General features: G+C 57.8%; 1 protein-coding gene across 7 annotated transcripts in view; it reads right to left on the reverse strand.

Annotated features, from left to right (window-relative positions):
• JARID2 (jumonji and AT-rich interaction domain containing 2) overlaps nucleotides 1–12,577 on the reverse strand; it is a 272,087-nt gene that overhangs the window by 20,057 nt on the left and 239,453 nt on the right. For all 7 annotated transcript variants that reach the window (XM_078446618.2, XM_078446619.2, XM_081795699.1 and 4 more), the window contains 2 exons: nucleotides 5,178–6,231; nucleotides 1,877–2,379 (listed from right to left, as the gene is read on the reverse strand). In XM_078446618.2, coding sequence (XP_078302744.1) covers nucleotides 1,877–2,379; nucleotides 5,178–6,231 — 1,557 coding nt within the window. The remainder of the gene's footprint in view (nucleotides 1–1,876; nucleotides 2,380–5,177; nucleotides 6,232–12,577) is intronic.

Below are 12,577 nucleotides of genomic sequence, written 5' to 3' on the forward strand. Positions count from 1 at the left end.
CACGTTGTCCCTTGATTGCAGAGGTACTCACTGAGCACCGACTGTATACCAGGCCTAGTGCCAGGGGCTGGAGACGGAGCGGCGCGGGAGCGGACTACGTCTCTGGCCTGTGGAACCCCAGCCCTTAGTGAATGAGTGAGTGAGGGCCGTGAGCGCAGGGAGCCAGAAGCAGAGCGGCAGGCGTGGCTTTTCCCTAATGTGCACCCCCCCACAGAGCTAACGGGTTTAGAACAGGTGACAGACCCTTCTGGAGGAAGGAAAGTCAGAGCGATCGGCATGCGAGTTGTGGCATCTGCTTTTGCTCTGCAGCACAGAAAGGGACCGCGTGGGGCGACTGCAAACTTCTCCAGACGTTACAAGGGAAGAACCTACCAGCCAGAGAGACAGGGCTTTGCATCACCTAAAAAGCAGAGCACCTGTAATTCGCGACAATGACACCTGGTGCCCAACAGTCAACACCCACAGAGAGCCAAGGGCTTCAGGACGCGCCCCCCCTTGCCCACAGGCCCTCGGCACGCACACGGCTGCTGCCGACACCCCCGTGGCCACCACGGCCAGACTGTTGTGATGAACCCTAAAGCTGTCAGTTACAGGGCACGTTTCCAGAAACACTCTACTCAGATTCACCTCATTCTCATAGAACTGACCTTCTTAAATGAAAAATGTGACAAGTAGAAAATATCTCATTTCTGGAGCTGGCTATTTGGAGTCGCCAGATTTAACAAATGGCTTCAACCAAGGAGAGCTTTTCAAGCAGACACCCAAGGAACACCCAAACATGCGCCTGAATGTATTCCACCTGCCTCCTCTCCCTTATCTCCCAAGGGTAAAAGGGTCCCCCCCCACCCCTGGCCCAGGGTCTCTGGGGACAGCGCCAGGTGATGAGAATGGGGAACCAGAGCAAAGGAGACTGAGCCCTGATGGGTCTAGTAAGAAAGTTCTACCTAGGCAAGCAGGGCATCTTCTTCCAGAAAGGCGCACAGGACTACAGCCCAGGAGGAAAAGGAAGTGTGGCACAGGGCAGCCGGAGTGGGGGGGGACTTCCCGTGGGCTCAGAAAGGAAAGACCCAGAACCCGGAGAGGAGTCGCAGAAGTCCCAGGCTTCCGGGAGGGAATCGGCATCCGAAGCCCATGGAGACTCCACCAGGCAGGGACCCGCTAGGGCCCCGGGGCAGTGCGGGTGGGGAACGACGGGGACCCACAGCAGCCTGTCAGTGCACCATGAAACTGCCACGCCACTGCCAGGGGGGTTCAGGGGTGGCACGGCTCGCCAGGTGAGGGTCCCAGCTGGGATGTGCCCACCGTGCCAGGTGTCCTGCTCACCCTGGCAGGCAGCCCTCACAGGGACTCCACCTGCCTTTTGGAGGAAGGGACTTCTCAGGACAGCAGGTGCAGCCATGCGATCTGGCAGCAGAGGAGAAAACCGTGCACGCTTCCATCTGCCAGGCTCCTGCCTCCCTCCCACAAGCCCCCCAGCAACTCCCTGCAGAGGCCTGCGCTGATCGCTTCCCCAGAAGGGACCGGGCGGGGCCAGGGGCTGATGGGCGGCTCAGGATCCAGACAAGGAGGCAAAGGAAGCCAGTGCCCCGAGCCCGGGGAGTCCGGCCCGACTGAGCAGCTCCCACCACCTGGAAGGGCCGGGGGCGCTCTGAGGGGCAGACTCGGCCCCGTGGGCGTCTACACCCAAGCCGCTGTGTCCCCGGCACGTGGGTGCCCATGCCCCCTAACGCAAAGGAGATCCAAGGACCTGGAGCCCGCATGGGGCTCACCGGCGGTCACGGCTCACAGGGGTCAGACGTCCCAGCCGCAGCCTGGCGCCTCGGGCCCGCACAGCCCCGTCCCGCGGCCAGCCCCCCCAGCCCCGCCGGGGGCCCACCTTGTATATGCATTTGTGGAAGTCACTGAGGATGCCCTTGTCCTCCTCCTCCTCTCGAGCCACTTCCTTTTCCTGAGCAAAGAGTCGCCGTCGGCCCGTCTTGAGCTGGGCCTGACCCACCTCTTGGAGCTTGCTGCGGAAGCCGTTCCTGTGGGCCACGCCGTTGATGAGCCCGTTCTTGGGCTCGAAGCGAGGCAGGGGGTGGAACTTGTTGTAGTCATGCTCCGTGTGGCCCTCGAGGGGCCCCTTCCGCTTCTCCAGGATCTCCTTCTCCATCAACACCTCCTTCTCCAGCCGCCGGTGCTCCTCCGGGGACAGGGAGTCGTAGGACAGCAGGTACTGGCAGTAGGCTTCCTGGAGCTTGGCCAGCCGGTCCTGGGCGGTTTTGGGGATGCGCAGCATGTCCGCCAGTTTGTTCCACTTTTTGAGGTCAGTCACTTGCTGCATGCCGCCCATCTCGTTAATCAGCCGGAAAAAGCAGGCCAGGTCGAGCTCGCAGCCTCCTGGGACGGGGACAAAGCACGGGGGACACTCAGTGACAAGGACCACGAACGACACCCTCTTGCTCCAACCGGTTAAGTCCGGGGCCGCCCGCTAGGTGCCAAGGATGCTGCCGGGCCCTGGGGCCAGAGCGGCGAACGGAACTGGTCCAGGCCTTCGGGGAGCTTAGTCCTTACACGAGGACAATCTGGGAGGCCACGGGGATAAATAAAGCAGGCAGAGGGGCTGGGGAGCTAAGGGGCTGCCGTCTCAGCTGGGATGGTCAGGAGAGGTGTCCCCAGGGAGCTGACAGGTAAGCGGAGGCCTGAATGAAAGGCGAGCTGGCCTGGTGGGTCTGCGGGAAGGAGCATCCCAGGGCGCCCCGCCCCCAGCAGGAGCAGCATGTACCGGGGTACCCCCCCCACCCCCCGCCACAAACCCCAAGAGGCAGGTGGAGCCAGGTGAGGAAGCAGGGGCCCGTCCCTGCAGACAGGGACAGGGCCTGGGCTATGCTGCCCAGCTGCACCCATGTCCCAGCGATCCCCGCAACGGCTGTGACGGCAGAAACCGTTCGTGTTGCGCCCGCTGTCGGTTCCCATCTCATCCGCACACGCACAATGACTGGTTTTCCACCCCCTTGACTTCCAGGGCAAGAGGCAGTATTTAAGAGGGTAAAAAGACGGTGTGACTGTCCCTCAACGCTCTCTCTCATGGCCCATGGCCCCCGAGAGACTGCTTACCTCAGTCTCAGGGTGGGGTGTGGGCTAGTGTTCGCTACCCCCCTCGATCAACTCTCAGGACTGTACGAACGCACATCAAAATCAAATATACTTGAAAAACGCTCATAGAGGGACTACCTATGTGGGGCCTGGAAAGCAACCTCCCTCCAGACAACAGAGGAGGAACAAAACCTTCCAGAATAACCATCCACTGGCTATTAAGGGAGTAAATACGTAACAAAATGCTAGGGGAGGTCAGTAAAAATTAGGTTTTAGGTCTTTGGAGCGTGTGGATAGATTTATAAACAAAGTAAAAGACGCTGAGCTCCTGTGGACTCTGACAGCCTCCTGGGCATCGTGAGACCACGAGGTGGGTGCCCCGGGCAGACTGTGTGGGAACAGGTCCCCCAGCCCATCAGACACCAGGGGAGTCGGCAACTGGAAGGTCATTAGCTCTGCTGGGTGAGATCAGTGAGGAAGCTCGCCCTCCTTGGGCAGGAGAGGCCATAACGCGGAGATGCCATCACTCGCTTCCGGTCTCCAGCTCAAAATGGGGAGATGTGGGGCCGGCAGCACAGTGCCGGACTTGCAGAGGCGGACAGGGAAGGGAGTCCCCTCCGCCAGCCACAGGCGCTCAGATCACAGGCTGACTGGGGAGGCGGCAATCCATACCTTTGTGTTTTCCTCTATGGAGAGCATAATCCAGCAGCACCTGAAAATTTATACGCTGCTTGGAAATCGTCATTCCACGGACTCCTCACCTGCTACCACTGGGCCCATTTGCAGGGCCGCGAGGCTTCCAAGCGGCCAAGCGCCTCCCTCACCCCTGCTCCCCGAGGCACACCTGGCTCCCCCAGGGGCTGGGAACAGAGGCAGAAGGAGCTCCTGTACCGGGAGATCCTGGAAAACTGCTTCGAAACTGTTAAGTCCCTTGCCCTGAGAGGCGGCCAAGCTCGGGCCAGTTGAGCACCCCTTTCAGGGATGGGGACAAACAAGGCTTTACGCGGCTGGGCAGCAGCAAAGACTGCAGACACACGCACCGTGGGGACGCGTCCACCCAGCCTCAGGCACTGCGTGAAGAAGGAGTCAAGGCCAAGAGAACGTACTCTGGACGAAAGGTTGCTGGCTGTCGTTACGTCACCTGATTCCCCCACCATCCCCGGAAGAACCACGGTCCCCCTTGCACGGGGTGGGGCTCAGACATGTCACCACAGCCCGGAGGGCCTGGTGCTGTTCAGAGGACACGCAGGGAGCAGCCGACACCAAAAGCTCACGCCTGCTCAGCCCGCTCCCACAACCCCGAGTCGGGATTCTCACTCAGGCATCAGTTCCTGCAGGCACCTGCTGAGAAGGTAAGGATGCCTCCCCCGCCTCACCCCTGCAGGGAGCCCTGACGGCCAATCCCTGACACGTCAGTGGCGGTTAAATGGCTCCTTTCCTCACCGCCTTTACAAAATCGGGACCCCCGAAACGGAGGCAGGAACATGCCTGTTTCGTAGGTCTGGAGCCGAAAGGGAAAGGGTGCGAGACCTTCCCCAGCCGTCCCCAAAGCAAACCCGCACTCTGCAAACCCAGCCCAACCCAGACAGAGGGTGAGAATCCAGGAGGGACGAGCGGCTTTCTGGGAGGAAGAGGGACCCGGGACATGGGGGGGCCTGTACGTGGGCTCTGGGGGCCACGGCCCTGCAGCTGCCGGGACACGTGCTCGCACGGGGAGCCACCGAGGTGAGCTCCGCAGTGGGTTCAGCCCTCAGGAGAACCTCAAACCCGTCCCCCGATCTGTGGCCTCTGACAAGGCCCTGCCCGATCACCAGAGACAGTGACGTGCAAGGAAAAAGGAGGACAGAGGGAAAACGGGCTGACCTGTGTCACCCAAACGTGCACGTGTTCAAGCCCGAGTTCCCAGTGCCTCAGATAGGGGACTGCATTTAGAAACGGGGTCTCGAAGGAGACGAGTGGGGTGAAATGAGGTGCCTGGGCGGGTCCTCAGCCAGTATGACCGATGTCCTTACGACCAGAGAAAAGGACACCAGGGACGAGCGCACAGAGGGCGGCCCGGGGGGTGGCCCCGCGCAGGGGCGGCGGGGGCGGGCGGGCCTCACCTATGAGCGGGAGCTCATCCATGGTGATGCCCTGAGATCTGAGGTGCTTCTTGATGCAGGCCAGCCGCTGCACGTTGGGGCCCCAGCGCCGGCCCAGCTTGTGGATGTGCTGAATCTGCGTGACAAACCGCATCTCGTCGTTGAGCTTGCACTCGGGCCGCCAGTCCGGAGGCGGGATCACCCTGCACATGCCGTACTTCTCCACCTGAGCGCGGACCGACTCGATGTAGACGAGCGGGTCGTGGAACTCCTTGGCGGACGGCCTGAGCACGGGGATCTCGTCCATGGCCGCCCAGCCGGCCCGGCCGCCCCCCTTGTCGGGCTTGGCCGCCGCCTCGTGCGGCTTGTGCAAGGGCTCCGTTTGCGAGGTAGAACGATTTTCACAGGAGGCGCCGTCCGACTTGCCGTGTGCTTGTCTGCCCGGCGTGCTCTTGCCGGCCGCGGCCCGCTTCGGCCGGCTCCTCTCCGAGCTCCGCTCGGGCACCTCCTTCTTGGCGTGGCCGGGCGGCGGGGCTCTCTCCGCGGGGGCCGGGGCCGCGGGGACCGCCGCGGCCGCCTTCCTGCCGGGGGCTTCGGCGCAGCCGGCCGACCCTTTCATCTTCTTGGGGGGCGACTGCGGCTTCTCGGGCTGCTGGGCCTCCTCCAGTCTCCTCTTGGAGTTCCGCAGCCCCTCCCTCAGCTGCCGCCCCCCCACCTCCTTAGTGCATGACTTTGGGTTCAACCTGCCACTGACCTTGAGGCCATTGACGGCGTGCCCGGTGGACTTGGACGCCCCCCCGAGGGATAGCACCTGTTTGCGGGTTTTTGCATTGCTACTTTCGGTTTTCCCTGAGATTGTGTGGTTGACGGCGGAACTGGGCTTGTGGGGATTGGGTTTGGTTTCCTTGACCAGTTCTCTCTTGGCTTTGGTGTATGTGACAGTCCCCTTAGTCACCGTTGCAGTGTACTTCACAGTTTTGGACGGTGAAGGTCTGACTTCGCGCATCTTTTTGGCACCGGTTGCACTCGTACCCAGAGATGACGACATTCGAGTGACTCCGTTTACCTTCGAAACCTGGGAGGCGGCAGAGGCAGAGGGGGAGAGGCGAGAAGAGCAGAGTTAGTGACCTTTCCAAGAGGGTGACCTCGCGGCACGCGGTGACGAAACCGAGCTGGCCGCCGGCTCTCGCGAAGGGGGAGGTGCGGGGCCGTCATCAAATACCGTACGCGGCCGTGAACTGAAGACAGAGAGACTCCGGTTCAAACACAGGCCTATCCTCCTACACAAACACACGCGGCCCGACCTGAGTGCCCGAGGCACGGATTCCGGGGCATATTTTCACATGCGTGCTAGTGGCTCTTCCAGAAAATCAAGGTTTCACCATGACCACCTGTCCACTCGCCTACCAGTCACCTGCCACAGGTTAAGGACACTTATAGGAGCAAACCCCTGCCCATTTAGGGGAAGAGGGGATGGACGGACACAGGGACACACACACACACACACACACACACACACACACACACCCCTGTTCCGAGAAAAGACGTGCTCGCCACTCTGCTCCACAGAACAGCATGCTCTGCCCACAGAATTTTTAAATCTACGTGCTAAAAAAGGAAAGACACAAAAATACCACAAAAAGAAAAGAACAAGCACACTCATGTGGCCTGGCTCCCGTGCAGGTCGCAGGCCAAGCCCAGACATGTGACTGCCAGCCCCTGGCATCCGTCTGCCCCGTCACCTTTGACACTGGGCCCCGGGGACCGCCTCGCCGGACGCACCTGACCTCTTCCACGAAGCAAAAGATGCCAGTCCCTCCTCTGCATGGGCAGAGCTGGCTTCCCCGCCCTCGACAAAACCTCCACATCCGGTTAGAACCTGTCTCACCCGGCTCGCAACTTGGACACCACAGGAATTCTGTGACACATAAAAGTCACCCTTGTCGGGGCGCCTGGCTGGCTCAATCAAGCGTCTGACTTTGGCTCAGGTCACGATCTCACAGTTTGTGAGTTCCAGCCCCGTGTCGGGCTCTGTGCTGACAGCTCAGGGCCTGCGGCCTGCTTCGGATTCTGTGTCTCCCTCTCCCTCTGTCCCTCCTCCTGCTTGTGCACTCGCTCTCTTGCTCTCAAAAATAAACAAACACACACTAAAAAAAAATAAAGACACCCTTGTTTATAAAGGGAAACCAGAGAGTGACGGGTGCACACTGGAAATGCGAAACTTCCAGAGAATGATGAAGGCCCAGCCAGAAGCCACTGCTGGGTGCACTGCTCTGTGACCATCACGTCACAGCCCTGTTTGCTGCGGCTGCTGCTGGCCTCTGACAGGTCACTAACATCTTGGGCATCAATCTCTCATCTGCAGCAAGAGTTCAAAACGGGGACTCCAAGGTTCATAAGCACCCCCACCCCCAAAAGAGGCCAACTAGAAATCACACAATCAGCAAGAAATGGAACAACCACAGCCATTGCTTCTCACCGGTAACCCCCACGAGGAGGTGACTGGATAGAAGGAGCCTGTGTTCCCAAGTCAGAGAAGCTGACCGACCAGCTGTGGTCACGTAGGAGCACATCCTCCCGTCACAGCACAAAGGTCGTGTGTTCCCAATCAGCCCCCAGTGCTCCCACGGGAATCAGGTTCCCCAGGACAGGGCCCGAGTCTGAGTGACCTCTACACTACGTCCAGGGAAATGCACTCAGCCCAAGTGGGGAAAAACAAAAACAAAACCAGAACTTTCCCATCAGTGACTCTCAGAACCCGTAGATCACCGGGCCCCACCCCCAGGGTTTCCTAGACCACTAGGTCTGGGATGGGGCCCGAGAATTTGAATTTCTAACATGGTCCCAGGTGATGCTGACGCCGAGGCCGGAACATACTTTAAGAACTGAAACAAACCATCGGTAGAAGATTCTGGAAACCGAGCAAGAAGGGTATTTCTTTATATGCCATCAGTTACACGCAATGCAATCAAAGCGATAACATCTCGGTAAGAGGCTGTGTTCCAGAAGCCAAGCCTGGGGCATTCAGGGAACCAGGTTTCTGGTGAGGCAACCTGGACCTCTGGACTCCAGGCCCCACATGGGAGGCCGCGGGGCAGGCCCAGGACTTACGGTCAGGTCCACCACTGCTCACCACCCTACAGAGAGTCCAGAGAGGCAGGACTGACCAGATCAGGTGGGGGAGAGAAGAGTGTGGAATGAAGAAATGGGAAATTAAAACAAAACAGCTAACAGCCTGGCAACAAGAAGTTAAAAATAAATGTATACAACCGAGGGTGGGTGAAACTTCCCAAGGTGGGCACCACTCCTACCTGGAATAAAAGGTAAAGTGAGGGACACAAAGGTCTCTAGTTTTTCATGGTGTTTTTCAAATGCTTTCATTAGCTCAAACCAAAACGAGCCACTTAGGATAAAACCAGAAACAGTATATACATAGTCCTGCTGTGGCTCCGAGAAACTTTTCCATCATCGAGACAGAGAGAGCATCTTCAGAGAAGGATTCCACTGCCCAGAAAATAGAAGACACACCCTTTAGGCCTTTGATCTCTCCCTGAACCACTGAGAGGACGGCCTGTTCCAACTCTTCACCCAGCTCAAAATAAAGCTGATTCTGCAGCCTAACCGCCCCGCCCCTCCACCCAGACTCTGATCTGATCGGTGCGGGCGGGAGCCCAACAGCTCAGTGTTCCCGTAACGATTCTGGCCCTGCTCCGGCCCAGTATTAGGGTTCACCCAGGGGAGACTGGAGAGCCAGAGTCAGAATCTCTCAGACTCTACATCAAAAAAAAAAAAAAAAAAAAAAAACACGCACAGGGGCCTTGAATGCATCCATTCTGCCCCCTTGGGGGCACCTGATGGCCTCTCCTGCTGTGCTAGGTTATGGGAGGTACATTTTCTACAGGACAGAATTCTAGAAAAGTATTTCACCGTCTTCAATGGCAAAAAGAATCCCCCCTTCTTGTTTACGTATTTCCGTAAACTTCAATATGGGTGGTTCCTGCCAAGATGTGCAGTCAACTGCCCTGCCCAACCAGAAGAGTGAGTTCCTCTGTTCCTTTGCTTCCTCACCATGCTTACAGTCCCCTTCAAAAGCCGCTGCCCAAACCCTATGCGTGCAGGTCCACACATCACAAGCTCAAAGACTAAATGCATCAACCTCACAACTCACCGAACTCAATGAACCTGATTGAGAAATCACCTACGGAGACGGGAAAGGACATGTCTCATTGACCGTATTTCTTCCTCCCACCCAGCACACCTGTGTTCCGCCTACAGCAGAGGTCACGTTCTCCCAACCCAGGAACCCACCTGTCCGCACACACATGCCTACTCCTTGGCCCGTCCTGGTCTTTCGGGGTCCAGTGCTCAACTGTTACCAAAGAAAGCAAAGGAATGGTGGTGGCAGGCATTGTTTTACCTTGCCTTGGAGGGTTTCCTCCCACCCACCACCTTATCAAAAAAGGGCAAAACACCGAGTTTGAGCTTAACAAAACACCCAGGTCACTCAGCCAGCTCACAAGGCACAGTGGGTCTGATGTCACTGTGCACACCTGAGGAAGTACTTACCCAGAGCACGTGAGAAAGAGGTCACTTAGCTCACTGGAGGCCTAACGCAACGTGCTGCATGCAGCAGAACCTTCCAAGGTGCAAGAGAAACACTGCGGTTGAATAACTACAGCTCTCCAAGCTGTTCCTTCTCTGGGCTCTGGCAGGGACTTCTGCCTTTGCATCCCTCTCCCCCTAAACCCACCTAGCTCTGCAGGAGGTGGGATGTCTGCAGCCTGTTCTCCCTGGCCCACCACCACCCACCCACCACCGTAGCTCAAGCTCCTCCAGGCCCACAGCCATGAGGTTTCATGGCAAAGAAGTCCGAGCCAAGTTCACAACCAGGAATCCTGTCGTCAAGCTCCTGTTCCCCACCAGAGGGAGCTGCTGAATCGGGAGCCTCTGCTCATCCTTTCAGAGCTGGGAGGCTGGGGACAGCCCACTTGGACCTTAAGACTTGGATTAAAAACAAAGAGCCTGAGATGAACAGAACTGCACCAGACAGGCGGAGGGGAAGGCCTCCTGGCGCAGCAGACCCCGTCGTGAGAGAAAGGGTAAGACCCTAGTTAATGAGCGCAGGACCCTCCCAACAAAAAGGCAAGGCTGGGTTCTGGTAGGAGCCCCCAACCCTTTGATAGCACCTGCTCCCACACTACAGGTGACTTAATGGGGTCCTTAATACCGTGCCACCAACACCAAGCACGACCCGTTGAGCGGCACGGCTAAAACCCTGAACACCTTACGGCGCAGGCGATTTTCTGACCTTCTCTCTGGATGTTCCTATTTTCCAGAACTTTAAAAAACAAAACTACTCCTGATTCTTTAATCAGAATTTAAACCCCCTCTTTGAATCTTTGAGGCCAACACATCTGCAGCAGCCCTCGTACAGCTTATTGTGAGGACCCAACCTCCAAAGGGAACAACGGAGCCCAGCAGATCTTCCTGCCAAACGTGCCCGCGGGCTGCCTGTAGGAGGCGATCGTTTCTTTCACATTGTGGCTCAGCCTCAGCACGATAAATGAGGACAGTGACCGCGAGTGGGGTGGCCCAACAATCCACATCGTGGCTTACCAACCTCACAACATCTACAAAAGTGAACACCTCCTCATGAGGCTCTTGGAAACCAACTTTTTTTTTTTTTTTTTTTATGTTTGTTTATTTTTGAGGGAGAGAGAGTGAGCACGAGCAGGGGAAGGGCAGAGAGGCAGAGAGAGAGGGAGAGACAGAGAGACAGAGACCCAGAATCCCCAGCAGGCTCCAGGTTCTGAGCTGTCAGCACAGAGCCAGCTGCCGGGCTCAAACTCACCGTGACCTGAGCCAAAGTCAGAGATGCTTAACTGATTAACTGACTGAGCCACCCAGGTGCCCTGAAACCACCATTATAAAATGCTCTCTAGGTGCATAAGGTTCTTTGGTTTTACCGTCCTGCGTGTGCTAGTCTTTTACTGCATTTAAGCTGAACTGCTAGGTGAAGGAACCGAAGAGGAAAACATCAGCTGCTCCTGTGTCCAACACTCAGCACACGTCCAAATCATCCTGCCAGTGGCCCTGACAATCCCAGGGCAGTCACACACGCATGACAGACACCGTGCCTCTGGTGTCGTAAAGGCGAGAGAGGCCTGGCAAGGCCCCTCACGCTGAGACACAGCCACAGGGGAGGTTATTCCTGGGCCCTGAGGAAGCACAGCGAGCACATGACATTGTGCAAGGTTAACGGGGAAGGGGCCGTTTCAGTACAAAGGGCAAGTGAGTTAGCAGAGGGTGCCTCCGACCACATCAGAGCAAACAGGGTCAAGTCCCTGGGGAGCGGCACCTCCTCAACACCACACCCCACACCTCCCACCACCGCTTGACACGATTCACATTCACCCTCTTCTTTGGGGGCGAACCTGAAGAAGTTAATCCTGTTTAAAATTAAAGACCCACATATCCTCTGGCCCCAATCTTTTCTGCAGGTGAAAGATGAAAAGGTCAGATTCTAGTCATTTCCATCAGGCCGTTACAAAGGAATCTACAACTTGCTTTCACTGACCTTATTTTCTCTGTATTTTAAATACTGGGATGTGGCAGTTTCTAATTCGTCCTTTTGTTTATCCCAATATCACGGGGTGGGGGTGGGGGGGGTCAGTGTGACTGCGCCCAAATGAACAACAGGGCCCAGGAGCGTTAAAGATCTTAAATTTCAGTGGAGGTCCCGGTTAGCGCCGAACAGGAACTGGAGAGCTGGCGCCCTGGGCCAGACAGAGAAGGCCGAGGAGACAGAGGAGGAGGCGAAGGGGAAGGGGTGGGGGGAAAGAGCCCTGAGCGCTGCCCGCGGACACCCCGCCTGCAAAGACTGACCCGAACAAAGCACGAGAGCCAGGTCTCTGCAGTCGCTGGGTGACAGGGGGCTGCTCTGCACGGGGACCCGGACCTCTCACTCCCAGGCCGCACAGTGAGACGGGCCACGCACGCAGGCCGGGGAGCCAGGGCGCGGGGTCCTCTCTGCTCCCCCAGCTCCTCCCGCCAGCTGTGCCAATTCCTAGCGGTCAGCTACAAAGAGAAATCCCGAGCCGAGGGGCACGAGCTGACAGCTGAAGACGACCTGTGACCAACGGACACCAGAGGGGTCCGCCACCCAGCCCCACTGGAGAAGGGGCGAGTGTGTGTGCCCACGTGTGCACGCGCGGTCACGCGTCTGTGTGAATGTGAAGTGCTGTTCGTCCCCTTCCAAACCCTTCAGTCCTGCCCCACAGATGGGAGCTCCCCTTACTCTGGGACCCTTTTTAATTCTTCTCCACCTGTAGGAGAATCCCATCAGAGCGCGTATCAGGCTGTCCGATCTGGGAATGGAGGGGAGAGAACGAGCCACAAACACAGGGATGGCGGTGCCTCCG

The sequence above is a fragment of the Panthera onca genome, chromosome B2, assembly GCF_046562875.1.
Source record: "Panthera onca isolate mPanOnc1 chromosome B2, mPanOnc1 haplotype 2, whole genome shotgun sequence".
In the NCBI taxonomy this organism is placed as follows: domain Eukaryota; kingdom Metazoa; phylum Chordata; class Mammalia; order Carnivora; family Felidae; genus Panthera; species Panthera onca.